Raw genomic sequence first — 26,646 nt, forward strand, 5'->3', positions numbered from 1 at the left:
CATATCGTCCACTGAACTTGAAAACGGATTATTGCACATCACACCTTGCAGACTCAAGTCACACACCATGTTATTATGGGTACACCATACGTCACAAAAACAATTCTGTATGCAGGCCTCACACCACAAAGACAATTCTATATGCCACACATCAGAAAACACAATTCAGTATGCAGGTCACACATCAGAAAACACAATTCAGTATACAGGCCACACATCAGAAAAGACAGTTCTGTATGCAGGTCACACATCAGAAAACACAATTCAGTATGCAGGTCACACATCACAAAGACACTTCTGTATGCAGGACACACATCACAAAAGACAATTCAGTATGCAGGTCACACATCACAAAGACAATTCGATATGCCACACATCAGAAAACACAATTCGGAATGCAGGTCACACATCACAAAGACACTTCTGTATGAAGGACACACATCACAAAAGACAATTCTGTATGCAGGTCACACATCAGAAAACACAATTCAATTGCAGGGCACACATCAGAAAACACAATTCGGAATACAGGTCACACATTACAAAGACAATTCTATATGCTACACATCAGAAAACACAATTCAGTATACAGGTCAGACATCACAAAGACAATTCTGTATGCAGGCCACACATCACAAAAGACAATTCTGTAGGCAGGTTACACATCAGAAAACACAATTCAGTATGCAGGTCACACATCAGAAAACACAATTCAGTATGCAGGTCACACATCAGAAAACACAATTCGGATCGCAGGTCACACATCAGAAAACACAATTCGGAATACAGGTCACACATCACAAAACACAATTCTGTATGCAGGTCACACATCACAAAAGACAATTCTGCATGAAGGCCACACATTACAAAAGACAATTCAGTATGCAGGTCTTTCAACCAGTCTCACGTCTTTACAAAGCACAATTCTGTATGCAGGCCACACATTAGAAAGCACAATTCTGTATGCAGACCATGTCACAAAACACTTTGCTGTATGCAGACCACGTCACAAAACACTATACTGTGTGCAGACCAGGTCACAAAACACTATACTGTATGCAGACCACGTCACAAAACACTTTGCTCTATGCAGACCACGTCACAAAACACTATACTGTATGCAGACCAGGTCACAAAACACTATACTGTATGCAGACCAGGTCACAAAACACTATACTGTATGCAGACCAGGTCACAAAACACTATACTGTATGCAGACCAGGTAACAAAACACTATACTGTATGCAGACATATAACACAATGCTGAAAATGTGTACCAAAGCGATTATTCATACAGAATGTAAGATTAAAATTTCTAAACTGAAACTTAGTACTTTCCTTCGAGATATGAACCCCGTAAATTTACTTGACAAAGTAATTATCCTTCTACTTTCATCAAATGAATTAGCGAATGTAAGAGACAGAACATCGCTCGTACACCTGGGGCCAATGCCAGTCATCCAAGGGAAACCATTTCGCCATAGACACATAACCAAGATGTACTTTCAAACATCACCAACAGTAAGAATAACGTTCCCTTCGTCAGTCAATACATGGTGATGCAGAACTAATAGTACTTACCATTAATACGATTGACTCATATATAACGTGTCCAAGACTTCTACTTTCTACATTTTAATTACGGCGTCCAAAACATTGCATTTGAAGGCCTGCTTGTAGTAATTGAAAAGGAATGTTAGGTGTTTAAGTATATCGTAAAATAGTGAGCCGTATATTTACTTTCTAAACTGAGCTAGTATTATTACGTTGTAACACTAATTAGTTTTGCACTAAATGGCTGTGCTATTGCAGGCGCATGATATTTTTCATTGTTTTTTTCTGTTTGCCAAGACGTTTTATGAGGTCGTTTGCACTTTTAAAAGCTTTACTAGTGGATCACATGTGCCTCATATTCCAATGATGACATGTGTTCTGGTACTGAATGATGAAGAGAGATACATGCAGAGAGTGACCAAGAGATATGTAACATTCGTTACACTATTTGTCTTGCTTACATGGACACTACTGATCATAAATATGTGCGTGAAGTTTTACCCATGCGTTAGCAGTATTACAGCAACATCACACCTAGGTTCACCAGAGAATAAGAAGGAGTGAGTGAGTTTACGCTTATGTAAGCTTCGCGGCATGTCAGCGTAATTTGGTCGGATTTACCACAAAGACGAAACAACAGAGATGATTCTGCCGAACCAAGGCGATGAGGGATTCGAACCCACGCTCACTGACCCTGCCACGTCTATGGTCTGCAAACACGTATACTGTGAATTGATGCGCAATAGGGGACCAGGAAAGGTTGGGGTAAATTATACCTATGAAACATAAAAGACCTCCAGTCATCATTCTCTCTCAAATTCATTCGTTCTAACATAAGTTATTTTCTGACTGTTTTACTCATTCAGTCACTATTTCACTCATTCAACCACTCTTTCACTCATTCAGTCACTCTTTCACTCATTCAGTCACTCTTTCACTCATTCAGTCACTCTTTCACTCATTTATTTACTCACAAAATTTATCCCTCGCTCACTGTCTTTTTTCACTCTTACTCATTGATGCACCCCTTCATCGTTAACTATCTCCCACCCAAAGGAATGATTAAAACATTCATCTCACACACTCTTTCAATCTTTCATTGACTTACGCTGATGATATTCATGAATTATGATCATGCTGATCATGAACATTGGCAGCGAGGGCTTCGAGACAACCGAACCTTCCCCTCCTCGCTCTAACTCAGATTCTACTTCAAAGAAGCTGATAACTCGATCTTGTGATAAAGTCTAATAATAGAAGACATTAACAAATGAGAAAAAACACTAACTGAGTTGCAACAGAAGAAGATGCTGAGCTAAAGGAGCCGCAATTGGATATTTTATTTATGTGAGATGTTGATGTAGATAGATGTGCACATCGACTCCGTCGTCAGGTGTCCGTAACATGACCAGAGGTTTTTTTTATCACATGACCTACATTGTTTCGTTACAACCGTTTTTTAAGACTGCAGAGTCTGGATTTGGATTTGAAATTGAGCAACTGCTGGGAATATCATGTATCTAAGAAATATCAAAAGGTGTTTGTGTAGGTTGGAAGCCTCTGGCAGCAAGAATGTTGATACAGGACTTCCTAGGTCTCGAACAGGCGTCTTCGGGGCGGATACGGGGAGAGAACAGAGTTGAGGAAGAAGAGAAATAGGGTCCAGGGGAGGGATGATGGCCGAGAAGGTGGAAGAGGTAAGGAGGCGTGAGAGTGAGTATCAAGGAGAAGACTAGAGGAGAGTAAGGGTCAAAGATGAGGGCAAGATGGCCGAGAAGGGGTGATGGTCGAGGTGTGGGGAGTGACAGGTAGGGTCTAGATAAGAGGGGTTGTAGTGGAGGTCAAGGGTTTGCAAGGGGTTAAGGATGGTAGAATATATATTGCATCAGCAGAGAGGTAGTTATATAATGACTTTCCGTTTCTAATTTTGTGTTTGTATATTTTTATTAGCCATACATTCCAAACCTGTCTGAGTATGCCTGCGTTGGCGTCCATGGACAACATGTTCGGGAATGGAATAGAGCTTCTAGTAAGTTGTGTGTTGGCTCTTCTTTCAGACACCGCCTCACCTAGCTCCTCTTTCACTAACCCTCTCACCTCCTCTGTCACCAACTGTCTCAATTCCGCTTTCAACAACCGTCTCACGTCTTTCAACCACCGTCTCACGTCTTTCAACCACAGTCTCACGTCTTTCAACCACATTCTCACGTCTTTCAACCACATTCTCACGTCTTTCAACCACAGTCTCACGTCTTTCAATCACAGTCTCACGTCTTTCAACCACATTCTCACGTCTTTCAACCACAGTCTCACGTCTTTCAACCCCATTCTCACGTCTTTCAATCACCGTCTCACGTCTTTCAACCACAGTCTCACGTCTTTCAACCACATTCTCACATCTTTCAACCACATTCTCACATCTTTCAACCACATTCTCACATCTTTCAACCACATTCTCACATCTTTCAACCACCGTCTCACATCTTTTAACCACAGTCTCACGTCTTTCAACCACCGTCTCACGTCTTTCAACCACATTCTCACATCTTTCAACCACCGTCTCACATCTTTGAACCACAGTCTCACGTCTTTCAACCACAGTCTCCCGTCTTTCAATCACAGTCTCACGTCTTTCAATCACAGTCACACGTCTTTCAACCTCCGTCTCACGTCTTTTAACCACAGTCTCACGTCTTTCAACCACATTCTCACGTCTTTCAACCACAGTCTCACGTTTTTCAACCACAGTCTCACGTCTTTCAACCACCGTCTCACGTCTTTCAACCACAGTCTCACGTCTTTCAATCACAGTCTCACGTCTTTCAACCACAGACTCACGTCTTTCAATCACAGTCTCACGTCTTTCAACCACATTCTCACATCTTTCAACCACCGTCTCACATCTTTTAACCACATTCTCACGTCTTTCAACCACATTCTCACATCTTTCAACCACCGTCTCACGTCTTTTAACCACAGTCTCACGTCTTTCAACCACAGTCTCACGTCTTTTAACCACAGTCTCACGTCTTTCAACCACAGTCTCACGTCTTTCAACCACAGTCTCACGTCTTTCAACCACAGTCTCACGTCTTTCAACCACTGTCTCACGTCTTTCAACCACATTCTCACATCTTTCAACCACATTCTCACGTCTTTCAACCCCATTCTCACGTCTTTCAACCACAGTTTCACGTCTTTCAACCACAGTCTCACGTCTTTCAACCACAGTCTCACGTCTTTCAACCACTGTCTCACGTCTTTCAACCACATTCTCACATCTTTCAACCACATTCTCACGTCTTTCAACCCCATTCTCATGTCTTTCAACCACAGTTTCACGTCTTTCAACCACCGTCTCAATTTTTGTCACCAACCCTCTCACCTCCTCTTTCACCCCCCTTTTCACCTACCACCTCGCTTAAAACATGGCACTAGTCATAATCTGTCATACAGACCCTGAAACAAATATATCCAATACAGCCAAAGCAAGTCTATAATGTTTGGCAAGTCTAGATTACTGCAGTATCAGGAAAATGAAGAATCTCTGGGCTCCGTTTTATTATATTTCATAACTATATTTAACAACTGTTTTATTTATCTGTAAAATATGTTCATTTGAGACAAGATGTTATCAAGTGCCAATGTCATCGCACATTTGGCGATTGGGTGTCTACAACGGAACATATTTTGGCGGGCATTCAGTTGTCTTTCAACACGCGGCGAATTCGCTCTGATTATGAACTTGGTTTGTCCGTGACATCGACGCTTGTGGGCTTCACCAGTCGTACATGTCTAGAGCCGGCGTCAATTTTGGCTTCAGGTGACAAGGCCGTATTACAACTGAAATGTTGTTTAAGACAAATATTGTTTCAAATCCAACTCACTCATCGCAATTCCAACCCGTCCGTAATTATAACCGTGAAGGGAATTAAAGGTGTTTATATTGCGCCATGTTCACCTACACCAGGGCTATCAGTACATAATCTGGAGAAGACGATCCAATGTGTGATGGCAGGTCCATACCGTCGATAATCAATGTCACAGTGTAGTCCGCACCTCTACAGGCCCATGATGAAGAAGTAATAGTACCCGTGACGATCCGGGTTAGAATTGGTCTTCAGCAACCTATGCAGAAATATACTGCTTAAAGAGGCGTAAAACTATACTTACTCACCCACGCATTTACCAACAACTGTACCCCCCGCTCTATACAGCGACGATAGCGCTACAAGTACCTGCCCAGTCCATGTTAGAGTACGTGGACTGATAGTCGTGTTGTTCAGTCGGCTTGGTTGAACTCGTGTCTGACGCTGAACAACCTGTCGGTTTCAATGATTGTTATCAAGACACGGGGACGTCCGCTCTTGGAAGGCTTAACGAAGCATTGCTAAATAATGTACATATGTGCCGTAATGAAGTCGAACCTACTTAATATGTATAATAGATACACTGCATTGCATCAACCTCGAATAGATGCAACAAACACAAATGTGGAGTGATGTAGTAACGTTATAATGGGACATTGAAGTTTTCTGTTTCGATAGATATACACTGTATCGGCACCCATGACATGGGGATTCTGGGGGTACCATGGGCCTACAAAAGAGCATCATACGGCACTGGCACAGACGTTGATTGATCAAGGCTATAACATTGAAGGCCTCAGTAAACCCTTTAAAACGTCCTAAGGCAGACATGTAGATGCCATTTCCAAATTCGACGCATCAGTAACAAAAATGATGCTCGATGCAATTCCCTATTTTGAATTGTACCATATGCTCCCGTATTTTTTCAGGTGAACAATTGACTTGCCTTCGCGTGTATTTATATCGGGTGTCACGGATGGGGCTCAGGTTTTCGCAAACACCTGGCATCATTACCATTTGATAGTGATTCTTAAACATATGCTCATGATATACATGATGTAGCTGGAATCGTACACTCTCTTTTGGTAGAGATTTCTTTTTTTTTGGTTGCTTTTATTTACGATCCGACTGGAATATGAAGAGATTTGTCCCAGATGACCTTGTGGGTGTGTCTGTCATCGTTTGTCGAGTGTGGTGGTTACTTGCGATGTCATATAGAACAGGTTATCCTGGTCAAGGTTGACATACGGCGGCGAAAATCAACATTCACTTCCTTATTTATTATTGAGTGATAGTTTTGGCTGTGTATGTGAGAGTAAGATGATACTGTTGTTTATTATACTTCAATTGATGCGAATAATTATATTTTTGATTGTATATTCAATGATATTTTCAATTTTATTCATGTACTATGATCGTGAACGTAATGCTTTTACAAGTGTGTCGCATAGGCCACATCTCTCTCTCTCTCTCTCTCTCTCTCTCTCTCTCTCTCTCTCTCTCTCTTTTTATTATTAATGGCGTCATGTAGCCCACATTCTTGGAAAAAAAGAAAACATGCAAAGACATTTTAGGATACAATGCACATTTATTTACAAAATACTGTTCACGATATGCCAAAATAGCAACATCAGATAACGAGCCTCAGCGCCGTTGGAATGGTGAAATGATAAAGATTTGCATAACAAAACACGAACGGCTCTCCATGATGGTAGAATGCATGATGATGTGTGGTGGGCGTCATCACAGGACATTTATATAGAATCTAAAATATCATCCCGCACGTGCAGCTCTCCGACCTTAATATAACATATCAACCAATAGCAATCAAAGAAATTCATTTCACAAAATTTTCAATATAACACGATGTCCTCATAACAACTCGTGTTTAATGAAATATATATTTGTAATACTAATAGGCCATCCTTTGTCATGGCAGTGAAGGTGTGTGGGTGTATTATTTCAGCGAACGTTCAATACTAGCCCTATCACATTTCACGTCGAATACCGGTCGAGCTAACTTGGTCTACCAGTGCATATGATAATGTATTATCATATAGAATATGACACTGGCACGACTAATACTTTATGCTAGGATAATAACGCTGACTACTAGTTACCTATCCCTGAATACTAACGCTAATACAAATTCATAATGTCAAGCCAGCGTGTCTCTAATGAACAAGCAGAGAGCGAGATGCAGTCTGTAACCTTACACAACCTATCATGTTAATCCAGTAGGAAAATATTCTTGTACATGGTTGAATCGTTTGAAATGATTCTTCATACATTTCGAAAATATACCATACATTGACATGTTGATTTCACATTAATACACATTGAAATCTTGTTAACTCGAAGTCAACAATCGAATTATCCGAAGCACGAGATAACGATGACCCGACGATAGTACGATCAGGATTCTGTCGGTGACATAACAATGCTTCGTATTAAATTATTTCGAGGTAACTGAATTCGAGCTAAAAGGTTTTATTGTATACGAACACAACAGTATGAAATCTCTTATAATGGTATGTCTGACTATGAAACACGGTTGGGCGAGACTAGTCGGAAGCCACGATATCGATCTCAGGGGATTCATTACTGCAAATTGTAATCACTCTCGTATGAGAGTCACATATGGTATAAATATCTATATGTGTACATGGACGATGATATTGTTCCCACGTGACATAGTAAGGCGCAGAAAGTCAGGCAACGTTTGTTCTTTTATGACAAAAAACGCCGTTATAAACATACAATGTACATTGAATGAATACATCTAAATTATGAAGTTTCAAGAACATAGTAATTATGAAACTATGTAAATACCCCGAAAGAATATGAATTGATAATCTAATGTTATATGAAATGGATATATATGTGAATATTTTGTAACGCTTCACAAACGTTTGAAAAAGTTCGAAAACGAATTAGTCCAGTATTATGACCGTTGTTCTGTACAAAGCTCACTAATACCGCAGAGTAGGCGTGCTTGCTTTTAGGCTAGTAAGCACAAAATGATTGTTCCTATTTGTAGTCATGTGGCTGTATGTACAAACTTAGAAATAACAGGAAAGACCAACAAAATCTTTGGCATTGAACAAATATTATCAACCACGGAAACAACTAATAATTAGAAACAGTGGATTATTAAATAATTTTAAATTAACAAACAATGATTGACAGCTATCATCGTGTATATAATAGCGAAATATACAAGCAGGAGCCAAGCACCGTTACTCACAGTCCATAATCTCCATGTCGATTTCAGATGTAGATTTCAAACACACATCATGGCTGAAGTGCAAATTGAGCAATGATTTTAGATATGTACGGGTGTTTATTTCACAACACGCACCTCGTTGTTGGCCGAGTTCAGCTGCATAGCAGGCAAAATATTCCAAGCTCTGAAAAAAGATAAACGCGAGAGAAACCTCATGTCACAACTCGAGAAAGATAATCACAGTTAGTTCAAGAAACAGGGTAGGTTTCACAAAACATTTCATCAATGTCTTCCGGGTTCAGCGTATAACTACCGGAAGTCGTGGTATTGTCATCGTCGTCATGGCTACGGGGGACTCTGGGATACCAGCTTCCGCCATTGGCAAATGTCACATCGCTTCCTGTCTTGGAAAGCTCTGAACTGTCACACAGAAATGCAAGTTTGTTTGTCGGGGGAATATGGTTACTCGTGTGCAGGATACGCTCGAGGTTTTGAAGATTTCTTTGTGTCAATCCCTCGTTTGCAAACGTGACCCTTTTCCCAATGCTGTTCCGTTTGACTTGCAGTGGGTCATCAATAGAGCCAATGCTGAGATTTCGAGACTTTCGCTTTTCCTGGAGAGGCAATTCCTGCTCTTTGATTGGTCGAATGAAAGACGGTTTGACCTGTGTTTGTGTGTTGAAGGACGGGTGGAGACGAGGCACAAATGTTTGAAAGGTTGGGTCATCTTTTAATGGCCGGTTACCGTGTCTGTGGCTTCTGCGATCTTTCATTTCCACAGCCAATCGATGTGGGTCGTCAGTGCAAGAATATTCCCCTGGGAAGAGAACAAATCAGAAATTAAGTAAAAGCATAAAAATATAACATAATGAACAATGTTCTCCAACTGAAGTGTTTCACTCCGCTTTCAACAGTATTCATGTTACAGCTGGGCGTGTAAGTTTGACGTGGGAGGCCCACCCGAAGTAATACAGGTCTCAGACGGTTACCACTTTAGTGAAACCCACGAGCATGGGGTTAGTGCTCGCAGATCAATAATGATAACCAGGGGCTATCAGTGTAAAATCAGATGACCTATGCATATATATTAAATACCGGTATAAGTGGACATGACATTTTACTGTGTTATCTATTTGGTAATGAATTTCCTTGCCAAAGTAAATTCTATGAGTGTATATTTCTGTCAATCACCTTCGGATTCAGGCAGAGGGGGCAATTGAATATCTTCTTCACTTCCGCCCCGGCCGCTGTCGCTCGCAGTTAGCTCCCCTGACGAGTTGCTCTGAATGTCATCCATCTGTGGATGCAGGGGATGCTGAAATGTAAATAATCCGAATAAAGATTTTTTTATCTGCGAGTAACAAATTTCACGAAATGTAACACGCCAGGATAGTGCTAACACACGCATTCGATTTGCACGAAATGAACAAACTAATAACTCCTGGGTTCCAATGACCATCGCTGATTACAATTCTTGTCAGCTCGATATTTGAAAATCTCTATCAAATTGCGCAAAATGCAATGAAAGAATTACTGAATAGGACATTTCTATTCAAAGTTGGCTCGCGCTGGGTGGAGTAAACATCACATCCTCGTATTTTATGGATCAAGGATTTTACAAATTGAATGAAATTGAAAATAAACAGACGATCGTTTGCAAATTTGTATCCACTATGGGACCATACCAGTTACTACATGCCTCTTTAATAGCGTAACATCTCCGTGCTTATGTCCCATCTAAGGGCAGGAAATTCTGGAGCTGGGCTGGCCAATGCCAAGATATAATGATCGATTCTCTATAACGACACCAATTTTCAAAGAAAATCCCCCTTGAATCATATCCGACTGGTTTTGTATGTGTTGTACAAATCCTCCATTTTATTTCATTTTCAATAGATCCTGGTTTTAGACAAACGACATGTTTGCTTTTCGCTCTTACAATCTCGCAGCATAATGCAACAGCCTAAAGCTATGCTCACATGCGCCATTTTAAACTTGTGTTCGATTTCATAACACGCGCCTACAAAGAAACGTCCATTCCTACGAAAAGCCGAAACAATGAGTCAGGGTGTTCGACCTTTTGAGACGAACGGTACACCCTATAACATCCCCTATTCTGCAGCTCCTTCTCGAGAAGGTTCAACTTCTCCTAATGCATCAATATTGAGTGATGATGATCCATAGCTGCATGGCGAGGAGCTCAGAAATATAAGAGTTCTTAATGATAAAAGGTCCATACCACAATCAGACCGAGTGAAGAAGATTTTATCAATATGGTGAGAGCGCCGGTGAAAAATTGGTCAATTCACCCTCTGGTGTAGACGGAGCAGATTGATGACACCGTTTCTACCTTTATTGACGCATAATGTGGTGCTATTCTGTCAGACATATTGTCGTTATTGGAACTGACAAGGTACTATTGTCATCTTATAGACTGGCTAAATGGCAAAGGAACCCACGCTTAGATAGACATAGACATATCCGTGCCTCGCTAGCACAAGAGGATCAATATTTCTCGATGGAAAGAAACGTTCAACAAATATAGCTGTTTGAATTGTTAATCGGCAATTATCACTTGAAATATCTGAAAACACTGCTCTTAAAATATGAATATGACTCAGTTTCCCGCTAATGTGCAGTTTAAGTAGAACATTTCTAATAAAGATATTGGACATATAAAACAATGAATAAGTATATATTCTTTATAGACTGTTAGTCTTATTGAAATACAATATCTAAAAAATAAATCCTATTACAATGGTTGCTTTAAGCAGTTTATCACTGTACCATGAAGTGACATTTAGCAAGACGTGGAAACGCCATGCTGAACAAAAATATCGAAATCCACAATTCAATATTAAACGGAAAGAAACGTGACCTACAAAAAGAGTTTTCGGCTGTAATGGTCTTGGGTGGTTTTCCTATCAGATTGCGTGACATCTTCTTATATCAGAATTGTCCGTCCCAAAAATATCAAATTCATCAATAAGGCCATCGAGTCCCCGACATGTGCTGACTGTTTTCAGACACCTTACATTGAAGTTACATGGATGAAACGTTTGGCCTTTCATGACACTTTTACCCTACAGGTTACGTTTCGTTTTGTTTTCAATTATTATTTTAATGTTCATATTCAAAATACATTATTCAAAATGCTGGCACGCTTTAGTGATCCCAACCATAGCTCAAACTTTGCAAACAGCTGACGACTTACACATAAGTATCCAAGCAAGGGCTCTCTCGTTGCATCGGTCCTTAATACACGATATTTGTTCGAACAGTTTTAATGGTATATTGAAAGTCTTCATTAACATGTGCATGAATTCACTTGTTTCATTCATAGGGCAATATTTTAGCCTTAAACATATATAGTTTAAATAAGCCTTAATCAAGACGTAATATAACCGATCCTATTTCTTTAAGCACCGTCATAAACAAACAAAATTAATATTTTACATAGAACCTTTCTTCAGATAAAGTATTATGTTTCTAACAATTATCTAAAACGTTTACAATTCAATCAAAAGAACACTTACATCATAGTATATTCCCGACATCCTTTTTAGCCTATGACTGTAAAAACATATCTTTCCTGTTTATATACTCCGTCATATTTACTGCCATGTATATTCTATTGATATAGAAATGGCCCAGTTCACTTAGATGAAATTTAATACATTCTTCACTGAAACAAAATGTTAATAAATTCAAAACACTGTTTGATGAACTAAAATGTCTTTAAACGACGCCGTGTCTAAGTTTATATAAAAACTGTTTCCTGTCAACAATTCAATTCAAAATTATTAGTCAACTTGCCACGAATAATGATTGTAAGACACTTTGGGGGAAAAAATCCACACTGAAAAAATGGCATTCGGACTGAACATGTGAGCTGACCCTTATAATTAAAGAGCTCTGTGTAATGCGATCCGCCGAGAGGCGAACAACAGACGGAAAAAAGCTACTGATTCTTCAATGTCCAAGGTCTTAGCGAGTGAAATGGTGAAATGTAATAATGTCCAAGAGGCCGCAGTGTCGGCAACTTCTCCTACAGCATCATCATCGTTACACACAGCCATTAGCTCAGGCAGTTGTGCTCGAGGAAAATAGGAGACCGCACTACAAAAAGCTCAAAGGCGCAATAACAAAAATTCATCTCTGAAGGCACATACTTTGACTGGTTTCAACATGAGGTACTAATATATACTCGCTACTTAATGGAGAACGGTAGTCGTTTGAGATGATGTTTCAAAATCTGAATGTTTTGTGTAAGCCTCCTAACTAGTGATTCCTTGCCGTTTCAAAGTTTAAGCTGTAACTGGACAGAGTATTTGTTCTCGAATTATAATCCGAGCTTAAAGTACTTACATTATTTTGTCCTCAAGCTATGACTTTAAAGTCTATCCTAAAGTATTGTTAAATCTCCTGGTACATATAGACAGCGCCAGCAGCGCACTTACGCTATATATGATACAGGCTTATTGCGATTACATGCGTGGGGTATATTTATCGCGTTTCTGAACATCCATCTTATCAATCCGTCTTCTTGAAGTCTCCTTCACGCGGTAAAGTTCAAATTGATTTAAAAGTTATTTCATTTGTTTTCCGAGGAATGTTCGACTGTGCGGAAATCTTATTTTCAAATAAGCGGAATCAAAGCGAAGAATTTTTCTTCATTAAAATATACCCGATCTTTGATGTCAACGTTTCATTTAAATTTCTAATGAAATTTCATTCAATCTGCTCACACTACTACCTATTTTAACAGTCTCGCTGAAGTTAATTCTATTTAAATCTCAAGACTGCTTTTAAACGAGGATGAGTCTGAAAGATGTTGTGATATGGCGTGTCGAACGTCCACCCTTCTGGTGAATGTGTCGGTTTATACAAAAAGATGAAAGCGGACTGAGGAATCATGATCCGGCCATTCAACGGATTAGGCACCTTATCTACAATTGCCATCCCCTAGATGGTACCAATCGCTTGTAATTTAAACAACCGCGTCAAATAAATTGCAAACACTTGGTGTTATCTATTGAATTATTGTGCAAGAAGATGGGATATAATTATAGTCAATCTGGCGACGTTTATCAAATCAACGACGCTACACATACGCCCTCATCGAACGTAACCACGTTATCACGGGGGTAATGGGCCCCATCGTCTGCGGATCTAAACTTGGATCCGCATTTCCTTATTCTATTTTTTGCACAGACAGTTTATCCTAGCTTTAATATTTGCACTGTCATGATTTCAGTCACATGCGCGCACCGTCTTCATAATTCGAGATTTGACGATATTTGCACGCTTTAACGAAAGTCAACACAAAATGGCGGTATTTCCTCGTTGGCTGGAGAATAATCCCATGCCTTGCACAGCTGCGGCTTAAAGAGGTATTTGGTCGGACGGTTTACGCTTGGGATACGGAATGATTGCTCAGAAAGCTATTGAACGGGTTCGGTACATATACAAATGTGGATTTCTTTCACAACTTAGCCCCTTCAGACTTAGAAAGATAATGTTGAAATTTAAAAAAAACGCACTCGTAAATTCATCAGTGATTGGATAGGATCGAATACCTAGAAGTTTGTGTACATAAGATTATTTCAACATTGAGTTTTTACTATCAAAGCGTCTTTTAAGAATAGTAAAATAAATAATGATCTTAAATGGCATAGAGTAGCAATTCATCTGAACGAAACTTTTCAAAAGATTCATTTCAGAGCTAAATCCTTTCCTTAGAAATATCTAACCGCTTTGATACCTACTGAAACAGCGTACTAAGACATGTTCTGAAATTACTGTAATGTATTCGTGATACGAGCAATCACTCACGGGTGTCAAAAGTGTTATCTATGGCAATCTATACGCTGAGATAAGATGTTGCACCCAAACAATCACTTAACGTAAAGGGTCAACAATAACCTGCCACGAAATAGACAAAGACTGACAGCTATCGACAAGCTCTTTAAGTACAGCGTATCGCTACGCCATCTAACCACTGTTTGCTTTTGTCGCTTTAAGTGAAAACATCCCAGCTGGTATAACGCCGTATCTTCCCCGGATCGCTATTACGCAACATGGATCGCTATCCAGAGATTTAATATCCTGAATCTGATTAGAGGGCTTCGCGAGTCTCTCTCGGCACGTAATAATTAGAAGGATGTCTCGGCAAGGCACAAGAAATTTTGATCATCGGATCAGTGCGTGTCGACTCGTCTACATCCCCCTTGATGTCGAATAGGAATTTGTAAACATACTTTTTTGTAATTATTTGAGATAATTGGGGTTACTTTGTCAATGACGCTTATCAGACTCGAATTTGCTATACACGGGAAAAAATGAATCTTCGTGCCACAATATTTGCTCGGAGAGGAAGACTAGGAAATTGAAACTGTCTCTAACATGCTTTTTAAAGTTCCATGCCCAGCTGACAACTTTCCTTGGGAAGTAAGGCGTTGCTAGTATTCTTGAATGGCGTTCAACAAATTAGATCACATCACGCATCTTTCTAAACTAAAAAGATCCGTTTCTTGGTTTGTCAGCACTGTTCACGGGCTCGTGGGTTTCGTCAGACAACACTTCCTTTTTTATGCAATTCGTATGAGTGGCGGGTGCAACCATAGGGTCGGGGTGGGGGGGGGGGGGGGGGGGGGGTGGGGGGGGGGAGGGGGCGGTGGGGGGGGGGGTGCGAGGCGACGGCGGCAGGACACGACCCTTGTTTGACCACTCCTGGTGTCATCACTGATGTTAAGTGATCCATTCCTATCATTTTGACCGCTGTGTTGTATTTCACACCCACGGGTATCCGTGGTGCGTCGAGACACGCTGTTCCCCGTCGTTGACGTTATGTATTTCCCCCAAAGTGATAAACATCTACGCCCTGCACTATTTCGGACTTTCCTCCCACATGAAGCCGACGACACCTTGTGATAGAACTGTAACAGTGTCCAAAGCGGCATCAGGCTCGTCCATTTACCCTTTACTGAATGGACCCGTGATATCCGGGGTGGAATAGGTCTTCAGCAACCCATGCTTGCCGTAAAAGGCGACTATGATTAACGTAAGAGGCGACTAACGGGGTCGGGTGGTCAGGCTCGTGACTTGGTTGATGCAGAGACCATATAATAGATCTATTATATGGTCTCTGGTTGATGCATGTCATCGTATCCCATTTGCGTAAATTGATGCTTATGATGCCGATCACTGGATTGTCTGGTCCAGCCTCAATTGCTTACAGGCCGTTGTCATATAGCTGGACTATTGCTGGGTGCGGCGTTAAACAACAAACATACTTTACTGAATATAATTGTGCCTTTCTGTCACACACATATTACAGAATACCTTTTGGTTACTGTCAGTCTTAAAGCTGAATGGTTATAGGGGATAGATTATGGCAGCATAGCATGAAACTGTATAAAACCCAATTTGTTGTGTCCACTTTACTATCATCAAGTTCACAAATCGGTTGATTCAACTACATTTCACACAAGGAATACATTTCCCACGACAGTGTCCAAAATAAAGATGCTTTACATCCACGTGCTTCCCCCTGTGGCCACTTAATACCTACCGCAGTCTGTTTAAATGCAATATCCGTTCGCAATAATATGTGAACCCCGTACACTACAATGCACTAAAAACATTTCAAACAACGAAATATTAACTTTCCAAACTGTCGTACACACGTGAGAAGACGATGTCAAATCTCTTTACATATTCCATGAGTCCCGTTATGATCCTGTACTGTTATGAGTTTGGCACACGGTTAGTGGTAAAATACTTTGATCTTAAAACAAACAAATATAATCATGTCGGGACTCGCAGGTTGAAAATAAACATGCCCTCGATGGCCTCGATATGAACGTTCATCCGTTTTCGCTCACGACAACCGGCTCGACAGATACAATGCGTTGCGGCTTCATACAATGCGTTGCTATTTCACATGCGTACGTTATGTTAAGTCCACAGGTGGGCACCAGTATGAATGCCTGTTGGAAAATATTGATTCTAACGCCTATTGTTGTTTCCAATTACAAATTCAACAATACCCATCTGCAGACCAGGTTTAGGGCAAATATCTAGTTTTACAATTAGTTCGTTATCAGTTTCGTCTTGAAACCTACAACACTACTGGTATAGTACTGAAGCCTTGTACAGATTGTGCTTGTAAAACAGCATATGGTACTCTCGTTCAAAGCAAACTGTTAATGTTACCGAAATTCGATACATCTCAAGATAGCATCATAAAATAACACAAATAAATCACCAATTTGGCCATCCATACAACACCAGTTCATTGTTCGCGATGCTCCCGTAGACGTTCAAAAACGAAACCGAAAGCCTTGTGTCAATATTTCACCTAATCAGTTGACGTGGACTTACACCCCATCTGCTGACGTGGGTACTTAACAAAAGCAGGCATGCCTGGACATAAAGCTGTATCAATTTTATCTCGGCCCCCATCAAAGGGTCACAAGCTTAAAGTGATGCCACTCACCCGTAAAGAACAAATTTTAATTTTATGAGCTAGAACCATAAAACGACTGTGACCTTGTGGCCTTTACTATTGTCCTCGATGCTCCCTACGACTGACCACCGGTCAAGCCACGATAATCATGTGGCTTCAACACACCTAACACATCCCCGTGCCAAAAGCGTATTGTCCGAGATATACAAGTAAATCATATAGGATTTACGAATCACGCGTGATACATTCCGAAGCTCAGGAGATTTGGGTGGCCATCTATAATCTTGGCCTTTGTGTCAAGGATCACCCACGATATGGCGTATACATAAAGTACGCTGCATTCTTTGAACATTAACACAACATATAAGATGCTTACACGTCAAGGGTGGAATAAAGTCCGTGTTGACAGTTCGTGGTAACCTTGACCGCTGGAGAGACATTAGACGTTGGCATCAAAGAATACCAATTTCTTTACTCAACGTCGCCGCGACCATGCATCTAGTTTACTGCTTAGTAACTCACCGAATCGAGAAATGGACATTTAATTGCCAACAAGAGAGAACAGCTCAGAAACGACATTGCTCCTTTAACATAGATGGTGACAAAACCGGTTAGCTCTCGCTATTACAACTTGTGAAAATAAACCTTTTTCGCCGTGAAAAAATGCTTTTGGAAGAATCCTTCTGAGAACATTATTATGAACAAAGGATTCATATATCTACAGACCGCCACACACCAAGTCGATCTCTAAAGCTGGATTTGATTATACTGTCTCCTGGCATGTATTGAACATGTAATTTTAGTACCCCAGACGCTACAAACCTTAAAGAGTAATGCGAATATGTCATTACAACGTTAAGTACCGTATTTGCTTTAAGTAAAACCCACGTCCTTTTTTCTTTTCGTTCTGGGTATTAAGGGTTCGGCAGTGCGGAGGTGAATTCGCAGTAATTCAGACCGATGATGAGCCGAGTCACCTTAATACGGATCAGGTGCTACCCAAGAGCCACTAAAACACTGATAAAACGCCAGCAATCCCGCTTGTCTACAGCCAGATAAGGTCATTTATTACGCAAAGCCTCTGACACCAGCTATAAAGATATTAACGACATGATTAGCGCTAGATACCAGTGCAAAAATCGAAGGTCGGAATGGGAAAATAACTAATATGAGAATAAAGACATTGCTTGGCTTTTAGCTCGGATCTTGGTGCTGTGTTGGAAAAAATGCTAGCATAGTCATATTACCTGCATATGTTTTAGTTGACGGTCGTCAGAAGGCCCGTGGTGGGTATGATCAAAGAGGGTGTATGGTTTTCATATTGACTACAGTTTTAGTGCCTCGAATATCATCTGCAGCTCTTTTGAAGACGCCTTGTGAAGACCTGAGATACTTAGCACTATTCTGAAGGAGCTAATCCAAGGTAATCGGCCAATGATTAGATTGGTTATCACTAGATTTGGTCGATAAACCTCATGATCCTGGTCGTCGGCAAGCAAGCACCCGAGGCAGTTTCAAAGACATGAAGACTTCCAGCGGGTGCGCCCCGCTGCATGTTCTTTAAACATGGCACCGCCAGCAATTACATTGGGACTTAATATAATTCCCCCGAGCCGATGGCATGTGTTTTTATACAATCCGGGAAATGAAACAAACGTTGTTGTTTTATCTAAGTTATAGATTATCGCTTAATTAACAAACGCAGGAAACAAGTATATTTGGTATGTCATGTTCTTCCGTCTCGTTGTAAGACAGATATGTGACAGTCAAAGTGAAATCAGTTAATTTGTAAAATGACTGAAAAATTTAGGCTTTTTGTCTTAAACTTACAAAGTGAAAATCTTATTCATTTAACCCATTTACTGTAGCATACATGTCCATACATATCATCAGAACGTATTGACGTAAATGGAATAAAGACATCGTGTATATGTTTATGGCCATTCGTTGGGAAAACGCCTGTCATATTCTTTTACATCCCACTTAAGGGTAATTCAAAACAATACATAATGCAAGTTTCAATATACACGTAAAAGCACTCTATTGATCATTTTATCTTTTAACAGCAACATCTGTGCATGAATATGATTTTAACGGTGTACTTTATTTGGCTATACAACATATCGTCTCACTGAAGTGTAGTTTCTACCGGTAAATCCCCAATCTACATTGGTTTATCGCATATTCTCGTCATGAATAAATAAAAACTTGAAATTGTAATGGAAACATTCCAACAACTCGTAGTCCGATAGTTTCGTCATAGCAATAAAGCCCTTTGTTATACAAAAAACAACTCGATATAAGTATTCTAAGTGCTATGGCAGATCAAAGAAAAAAATACGTATCCGTTGCAGATCTTTGCGCGCATTAGCATTAGCCGGGGCCATTGAATAAAACAGGAATTCGCGCAGAAACTCCTTTAAAAGTATTTTCCTGATTGCTGAAAATTGATCACATGGCCATGCAATAAAATGTATTCCTCGTAAAGCGTTCACTCTAGCATATATACCAATTGGATCAATCAGCGAATTGAATATGGAAGCCAAATACACGGTCTATATTTTTAACAATCCACCACTGGCGAACCGTAAAATTCTATTTTTATTGCACCAGTGCTATTGAGCAACAAGGACCGCCATTGCAGGAGTTGTAATCGGACGTTGCCGTTGGCCTATTGACAATGGCGCGCAACAACAGTTTCAGCTTTTCGCAGTATTCAACTTAATTAGTTCCTTTGGAATTCGTTACAATACAATAGTCCCGCGGTAGCGAGCTACTAATGAGTGATAGGGGACAGGACGATACTTTGATCCTCTTCGTGGTGCAAGAGCCTTTTAGTTCGATCTGCGAGAGGTCGCCTCTAGCATATGTTTAACGGTGAGATCCACCAGAGATAATAATGGTTTTTGAGCCTGACAGAGAGGTACCGATCGACGTCTCGTTACAGGAAATAGCAAGTAAAATTTAGCTTTTGCACATGTCACCAAGGTGAGGTCAAGATGCCGAATGCTGCGATAGCTTCTCTGCGGAGCAACCGGAAGTCCCATAGGCGCGATGGCGGTCAAAGATTAATATTTGTGCCATCAGAGTATAAACAAACGTATGTGATTTCTGTTTTAATTTCCTGGAAATGGCTTCGAGCAAGCAACTCAAACCCATAACATTCTTCAAGGAAGAAATCAGATCTCTCAAATTGACAGTGGCTAGGAGTGTTAGTATTGGACAAACACCTTACGGCTTCCAAATGTCCATTTAACAAGAGAGTGCCCGAGGTGGTCACTCCACAGAGCGACAGATGACGTTGATCGAGCGGTCAATGTTTGTTGACCAAATGCCGTATCACTGCAAGCAAACAGATCTTGTCTAAACTCAATCTGAATAAAACTCGTTTCCAAATTTCATTTTTTGTACCAAACTTATGATCAAATGGGAAAATATCTTTCGCAACCTATTTCTTACTGATGCATGTGTTAAAACCAAGAGATTATTGCGGGTTTTAATACTATCACTGTATCTCTGTCATGATAACGTTGGGAATGGGTCTCTTACATGAGTTCTTACAGAGGTTTTTCTCACACAGTCTACGTGATGCCACCAAACAAAGCGAAATGATTATTCAAATGCGACATTTAAACTACATTCTTGCGAGATACAATGCATTGCACATGTCTGAAGTGATGTATCATCCTGCTATATCCTAAATAACTATTTTCTTCACAAACCAAAAGTTGAAACTTTTCTGCTACATATTGCCTAACTTGTAATGCATTTCATAGTATTTTTAGAATGTCAAATCTGAAGTTGGCGTGGAAAGGTTACAGGAAATACCATCCTCCGCAAGAACATGCTACCACACACAACTCATTACTTAGTTTTACCTTACATCTATATCGTCTTCTGTCATCAAATACATGCTTTGATTAGTTCTTAAAATAACACAAACATTTTATTGTAAAGAACTGCTTCATTTGCCAGTGAATACCACCAACTGTTCCAGAAATGATTGGGAACCCTTTCTGCAGACCCCAAAGCTCTCTCATGACAGTTCCCTTGGGTATGACAACGCGGTTCAGACCAAGGATTTATAGGCTTTCGAATTTCACCGCCATGACCGGCTATTATTTCAGGGAAATCCTTTTGAAGATGCGTTTTATTAAGTACGACAGAACCACTGCGTTGAGGGTCTGTCTCGGGACAAAGCTCCGCGAAAAGCTCCACGATAAGAGAGTTCTGTTGCGAAACCCTAAAATCTCTAATTCGATTTCACGTTATTTCTTTACTCGAATTTCAAACTAGGATATTTTTATATCTTGTCTAATCACCCTGCCTTTATGGTTCTGCCTGTTTTTAAAATGTTTAATAAAGTTGCACAAGAAGAGAGATCCATGTCCGTCTTGACATTTTCGGGAGATTTAAGAGCATGTTTTCAAGCCAAATATTGAAAAGCTATCGGCTGGTTCTTACAGTGAGACTTTGAAATTAAAGATGTTTATCTTTGGGATGTGCAATGATGGTCAATCACTCAAAAGGCGTGCATTTCTGTATAACACATGGTCATGCATACGGTATGAACATATGAAGAAGGCAATATGTTGTTAATACCTGGCTAATCCTGCGAATTACCACGACGTGCTGTTAGTTTGTTAGTGGTGGAGGCTAGTGGAAACAAGAACTAATATGATGCTATGTATACAATTATACACGTCACTCACGCTTACCTCTAACAACAGCTTCGTACTTTATCCAAGGGCGATAACTGACGTAGGCACTAGTGAACATGAAGTGTTCATGTTCTAAGCATATTATGTCTTGTATCGCTACACGGCGACGTTATGCTATTCTCAGAGTCAGATTCTCTTTGAAAAATGTCCCTGAATAAGTTTGGTGTGGTAAAAGGGCCCGTCATGTCAAAAATCATATTAATGATGACGCCATTTTCGAGACTCACCTTCCTGAAGGTATAAAACTGCTGGCCGCCATATTGGTCTGACGTCAGTTTCTTCAAATAAGGGTCATCAAGTTCAGCCCCACTGTCGAAGGAGAAACTTGTTTTGTTGCCCATCTTCCCCTTCAATATTTTATCAATGTTCTTCTCCGTGTCATCAGCACTGCCGGAACTTTCTTCCTCTCCCGGCACGCTATGCCAGAGCTGTTTATCAAAGGGCCTCCCGTCCCCCTGTTCCTGAATAGCAATGGAGCTCCCATTTCGACGCCTGGAGTCGGCACGTTTGATGTGTAAGATTATGATAACAATTATGATAGACAGAATAACAGTCACCCCTCCAACTGCACCGGCTATGATTATATATTTTAAGTCATTGTCGCCAACTGATGCGGCCAGTGTGGTGTTGTAATACACAATCTTAATGATCATCTTGGTCTGAGATTCCTGCTGTGGCATGCCGTGATCCTGCACTGATATTGTGATCCTGTAAAACTCTTGATCAGTCGGACGAAGCTGTCTCGCCAAGACAATCTTTCCCGATCGGGTGTTAATATGAAATGGGTTGTCCTTATTTCCAACAGATATGAAATACGACATTTGTCCATTGATCCCTTGATCATAATCCACAGCAGTAACTTCAGAAATGACTGTTCCTGGATGTGTGTCAGAAGCAATAAGCACTGTGTTGTTTCTCTCGTTGGGGAAGAGTATAATGGGGCTATGATCGTTAGAGTCAACAACATTGATATACACACGACCGGTGCTGTTTAAAGACGGTTTGCCACCGTCCTTCACTAAAACGTCGAATTCGTACCGATCTTTAAGTGTCCTGTTAAGGCGTCTGTGGGTTCGTATCACTCCGTCAGAAAACACAACAAAGGGAGGTAAATCTCCTCTGACTAGCATCAGATATTCAGTGCGAGCATTAATCCCAGTGTCTCTATCCTTGGAGGTCAGTTGACCAACCTTGGTTCCTGTTGGTCGGTCTTCGGACACATTGAAAACCAAATTCGATGGGTCAAGGTAAGGTTGGTTGTCGTTCTGATCCAGCACCGTAACAATGACCGTAGCCGTGCCTGACATTGACGTTTCCCCTTCGTCGACAGCCTTGACGGTAAAGGTCATCTGCGATAGAGTCTCTCTGTCGAAGACAGCGTCTGCAGTGATATCACCGGTTTGATGGTCGATTCTAAACATTGAATCACTTTCAAGGCTCATGAAGTACAGCATCAAAGCATTCTGACCCGTGTCACGATCGGTCGCCATTATTCGAGTGACGACAGCACCGACACGGTTGTTCTCGGTGATGTTGGCATAATACGTGTTGTTGGTGAAGACGGGAGGGTTATCATTAACGTCAGTGACTTCAAGACTCATACTGGCAGATGTAGCCATTCTAGGTCTTCCATCATCTTCACATACCACAGTCAGATTGTGTTTTACTTTCTTCTCCCTGTCGAGCTTCTTCTTAAGCTGAACATTATACCCCCTTCCAGGCATCACCTGCACCACGAAGAACTGGTTGAGGCTGCGGCAGTCCACAGCTCCATTCCTCCCCTGGTCGTTGTCCACCACCTTGATGTGGGCCACGACGGTGCCGACAGACATCCCCTCTGACACCAAAACGGTGCCATGCACACCAGGAGACACTGAATTCATTGTAATCTTTGGCGGGTTATTACCAACATCTTGAATACGAATGATCAAAATCGCTTGGGACACTTGCACTGTGTCCCCGTTATCCATAGCTTCAATCACAGTTTCAAAACTATTACCAGATTCATACTGTAGAGGGTTTCTCACGCTAATGTCTCCTGTTTTACTATTTAGTGCGAACAGCTGTGGAATTTTGCTGGACTTGTGTGGACTAAATCGGTAGGACACGTTACCATTGAGACCAGTGTCTTTATCCCTGGCCAGAACTCGGCCGAATATTGATCGAACGGGGCTGTTTTCTGTTACAGTAAAGTCGTAAACATTTTCAGAGAACACCGGGATATTGTCATTTACGTCGGTCACATTGACATACAGAGTCAGGTTTCCTGAAAGAGGTGGCCGTCCGCCGTCTTTAGCAATGACTGTGAGTCTGTAACGGCTTCTTCTCTCACGATCTAGTGATTCTCTTACAATCAGCTTCACGCTCAAACTTCCATCCAGAGAGTGATCGACCTTGAGACCGAATGTGTTACTGTCGGCGACCATCTCGTAACTACTGACAGAGTTATTGGCGCCTCTGTCTGGGTCCGCGGCTCCGTCGATCCTGAAAGTGGTACCGGGGGTCACAGCCTCGGAGACAGACAACGTAATCACGGGATTGGGGAATTTGGGTGCGTTGTCGTTAACATCTTCCACCGTGACCTTGACAGTGACAATCTCAAAGTATGACGTTCTGGTTGACCTCACAGTGGCGTCAAACACGATTGTACAGTCATATGAAAAGGAACACACAACGCGAGAATCTCTGTCAATCATCGCAGCTGTGTAAATCGCCCCCGTCTCCGCATTTATACTAAAGTAGGATGTTGTCTTTAGATCGTTTGGGTTAAGAAAATTATATCTAAGTGTATGAAACTCGCTTTGTGAAACTGCTTGGATGATACCACTGTCCTCCGCAACACTCCCTACGTAGGTTGCTACAGGCACGTTTTCCTTCAAACGGAAATGAATTGTCAGTTGTTCAGCAGACGACAATTGGACGGAGATGGCCGCCATCATGGTTGCAAGAAAGATGGCTGCCATTGCTGAAACTGATCGCTTCTGCGTCACCTCCTTTGTCCGCCCCTCGAAGATTTCATCACAGGACACGTCTCACAGAATCCTGAAAGAAAAAGAATTATAGATAATTGGAAACGCCACTTCTCAAGCAATGAATCGTATTCAAGGAAACGTGCCTTCAGAAACTCCGCGATGCTTTGCCTGTTTAATTCAAATCACAAGGTCAAAGTTCAGAAAGAACAAATACAGGGAACCAGAATAATGAACCTCGATCTCTTTTAAAAAACATTAAAATCATTAAATTCAATTTCTGAATCTGGGTGAACATACATCCCGCTCCTTTTGGTCTTTCAGGTGCAGGGTATGCATATTCTAACGGATATTTATCTCCAACGGGGCTGGAATAATGTTATTTGTCATGGTAAGGTATGAATAATTCGGCAACTAACTGCTCAGTTGCTTCCCTGGGAATATCTGCCCACCCCTCACACACTCCCTTGCGTAATAACAAAAACTTCACGTTCAAACACGATTGCTCCAAATATCTTTTACATGTCTGAATAAAGACCGATATTTCTTCAAAAAGCCTTTGTTCGCTATCTGTTACTCCATGTTTGATCACTGTACTGTCCAAAAATGGATTATTACGTGTCCATGAAATTTTGTCAAAGAGTGTTAAGTTACAACCCTCTTTCAGCGTACCATGCACGTCGTTCGTCTTCGTCTTACGGTCGTTTGTACAGCTCTACCCGCACAGTTGGCGCAAACAGCCCCACGAACACGAGCCAACTAATTTGGGTTCCCCTGTAGGCGAGATTGATCGTTTAACGAGCTGAGATGGTTATTCTATAATGAAACAATACACTGTGGCATAAGGACATTGTACGTTGGCACCGCAGTAAGACAGTGTTTGCAGGGAGATGGGGTTTCGTTGTTAAATCAATAGAAACATTTAGCGGTGTCGAAATCCTATTGTTAGAGACAAAAGATCATCTCAAGAGCAACTGAGATGACATCACGCCTCCTTGCACTGACAAGATGGTATTGTGTTTCGAAGCAAAATGCTTCATGCAAATCGTTCCATGTCTTAATAAAACCTGATTAAATTCACCGAACGAGATAGACCTGTTACGATCATGCTTCTTTACGGCTTAGTGTCGTGTAATGAAATGACTATGCATGTGGTAACTGGGCGCTTGAAACTAAGAATATTCTACACAGTCTTTGATGAACACATTTTAACATCAGAATAACTGAACCAGTCGACGTCACATCGAGTCACGGTCTTTTCCTGTTTACGTTTTTTCATTCGTTTATTCGTCGCTTTTTTATAATTGGCCTATCAAAACACATTTCAAGCTGAAGTAACAACAACGAACGCCTTGTTGGAAAGCTGAAAAGTCTGAAGTGTTTCAAAGCAGTGTCTTTCAAGTTCGTTCCTTCAAACCTGAGAAATATCATCCAAGCAAAGCAGTGGCTTCAAGTCTCATTAGAGGATTTTCAAAGAGGTCCCTCCAGCCAAAATCGGCAAGGTCTGAGAAAACAACATGCAGATACCAGCGCTGCTATACACCACCAAGGATGTTTTTAAAGCATGCATAATGAATGCCTATGGCAGAAAATGAAATTCTAGTTAAAAAAATATTTTCAGAATTCATGTAATCAAGAGCTGATCAAAGCACAAAGAAATAGCTCCGTCAGCGTATAAATCGGAGTGTTAGCTGAAAAACGGATGAATTAAAAGATCTTAAGATCTCGAATCCTTTGGTACTTTATATATTTCTTTACCTACCGTCGAGGTTAAGACATGGCAGATTTCCAAAACATATTTATTTATTGGTATGGATATGATAATAAAAACGGTTTA

General features: G+C 40.8%; 2 protein-coding genes across 7 annotated transcripts in view; both read right to left on the reverse strand.

The window, feature by feature from the left end:
* Positions 1-3,074: 3,074 nt before the first annotated feature.
* LOC139450294 (golgin subfamily A member 6-like protein 6) lies at positions 3,075-6,431 on the reverse strand. The gene is made up of 3 exons (XM_071231973.1): positions 6,370-6,431; positions 3,624-4,877; positions 3,075-3,369 (listed from the first exon to the last, which is right to left on the reverse strand). The coding sequence occupies exons 1-3, from the start codon at positions 6,429-6,431 to the stop codon at positions 3,075-3,077; spliced, it is 1,611 nt and encodes a 536-aa protein (XP_071088074.1).
* A 580-nt stretch (positions 6,432-7,011) lies between these two features.
* LOC139450130 (protocadherin-9-like) overlaps positions 7,012-26,646 on the reverse strand; it is a 129,308-nt gene continuing 109,673 nt past the window's right edge. For all 6 annotated transcript variants that reach the window (XM_071231783.1, XM_071231788.1, XM_071231785.1 and 3 more), the window contains 3 exons: positions 22,068-24,882; positions 9,841-9,964; positions 7,012-9,466 (listed from right to left, as the gene is read on the reverse strand). In XM_071231783.1, the coding sequence (XP_071087884.1) occupies positions 8,898-9,466; positions 9,841-9,964; positions 22,068-24,803 (3,429 nt within the window). In that variant the 5' untranslated portion in view covers positions 24,804-24,882 and the 3' untranslated portion in view covers positions 7,012-8,897. The remainder of the gene's footprint in view (positions 9,467-9,840; positions 9,965-22,067; positions 24,883-26,646) is intronic.

Source organism: Haliotis cracherodii, unplaced genomic scaffold, assembly GCF_022045235.1.
Source record: "Haliotis cracherodii isolate W230 unplaced genomic scaffold, xgHalCrac1.p SCAF_8, whole genome shotgun sequence".
Taxonomy (NCBI): domain Eukaryota; kingdom Metazoa; phylum Mollusca; class Gastropoda; order Lepetellida; family Haliotidae; genus Haliotis; species Haliotis cracherodii.

Coding starts and splice junctions, on each gene's coding strand:
- LOC139450294 (XM_071231973.1), bottom strand. CDS start 6,431: ATGCCAGGTGTTTGCGAAAACCTGAGCCCCATCCGTGACACCCGATAT. Junction 4,878..6,369: donor CGATATAAATACACGCGAAG/GCAAGTCAATTG, acceptor TGTGGTTGAAAG/ACATGAGAATGGGGTTGAAA. Junction 3,370..3,623: donor GTTAGTGAAAGAGGAGCTAG/GTGAGGCGGTGT, acceptor CCTCTTATCTAG/ACCCTACCTGTCACTCCCCA.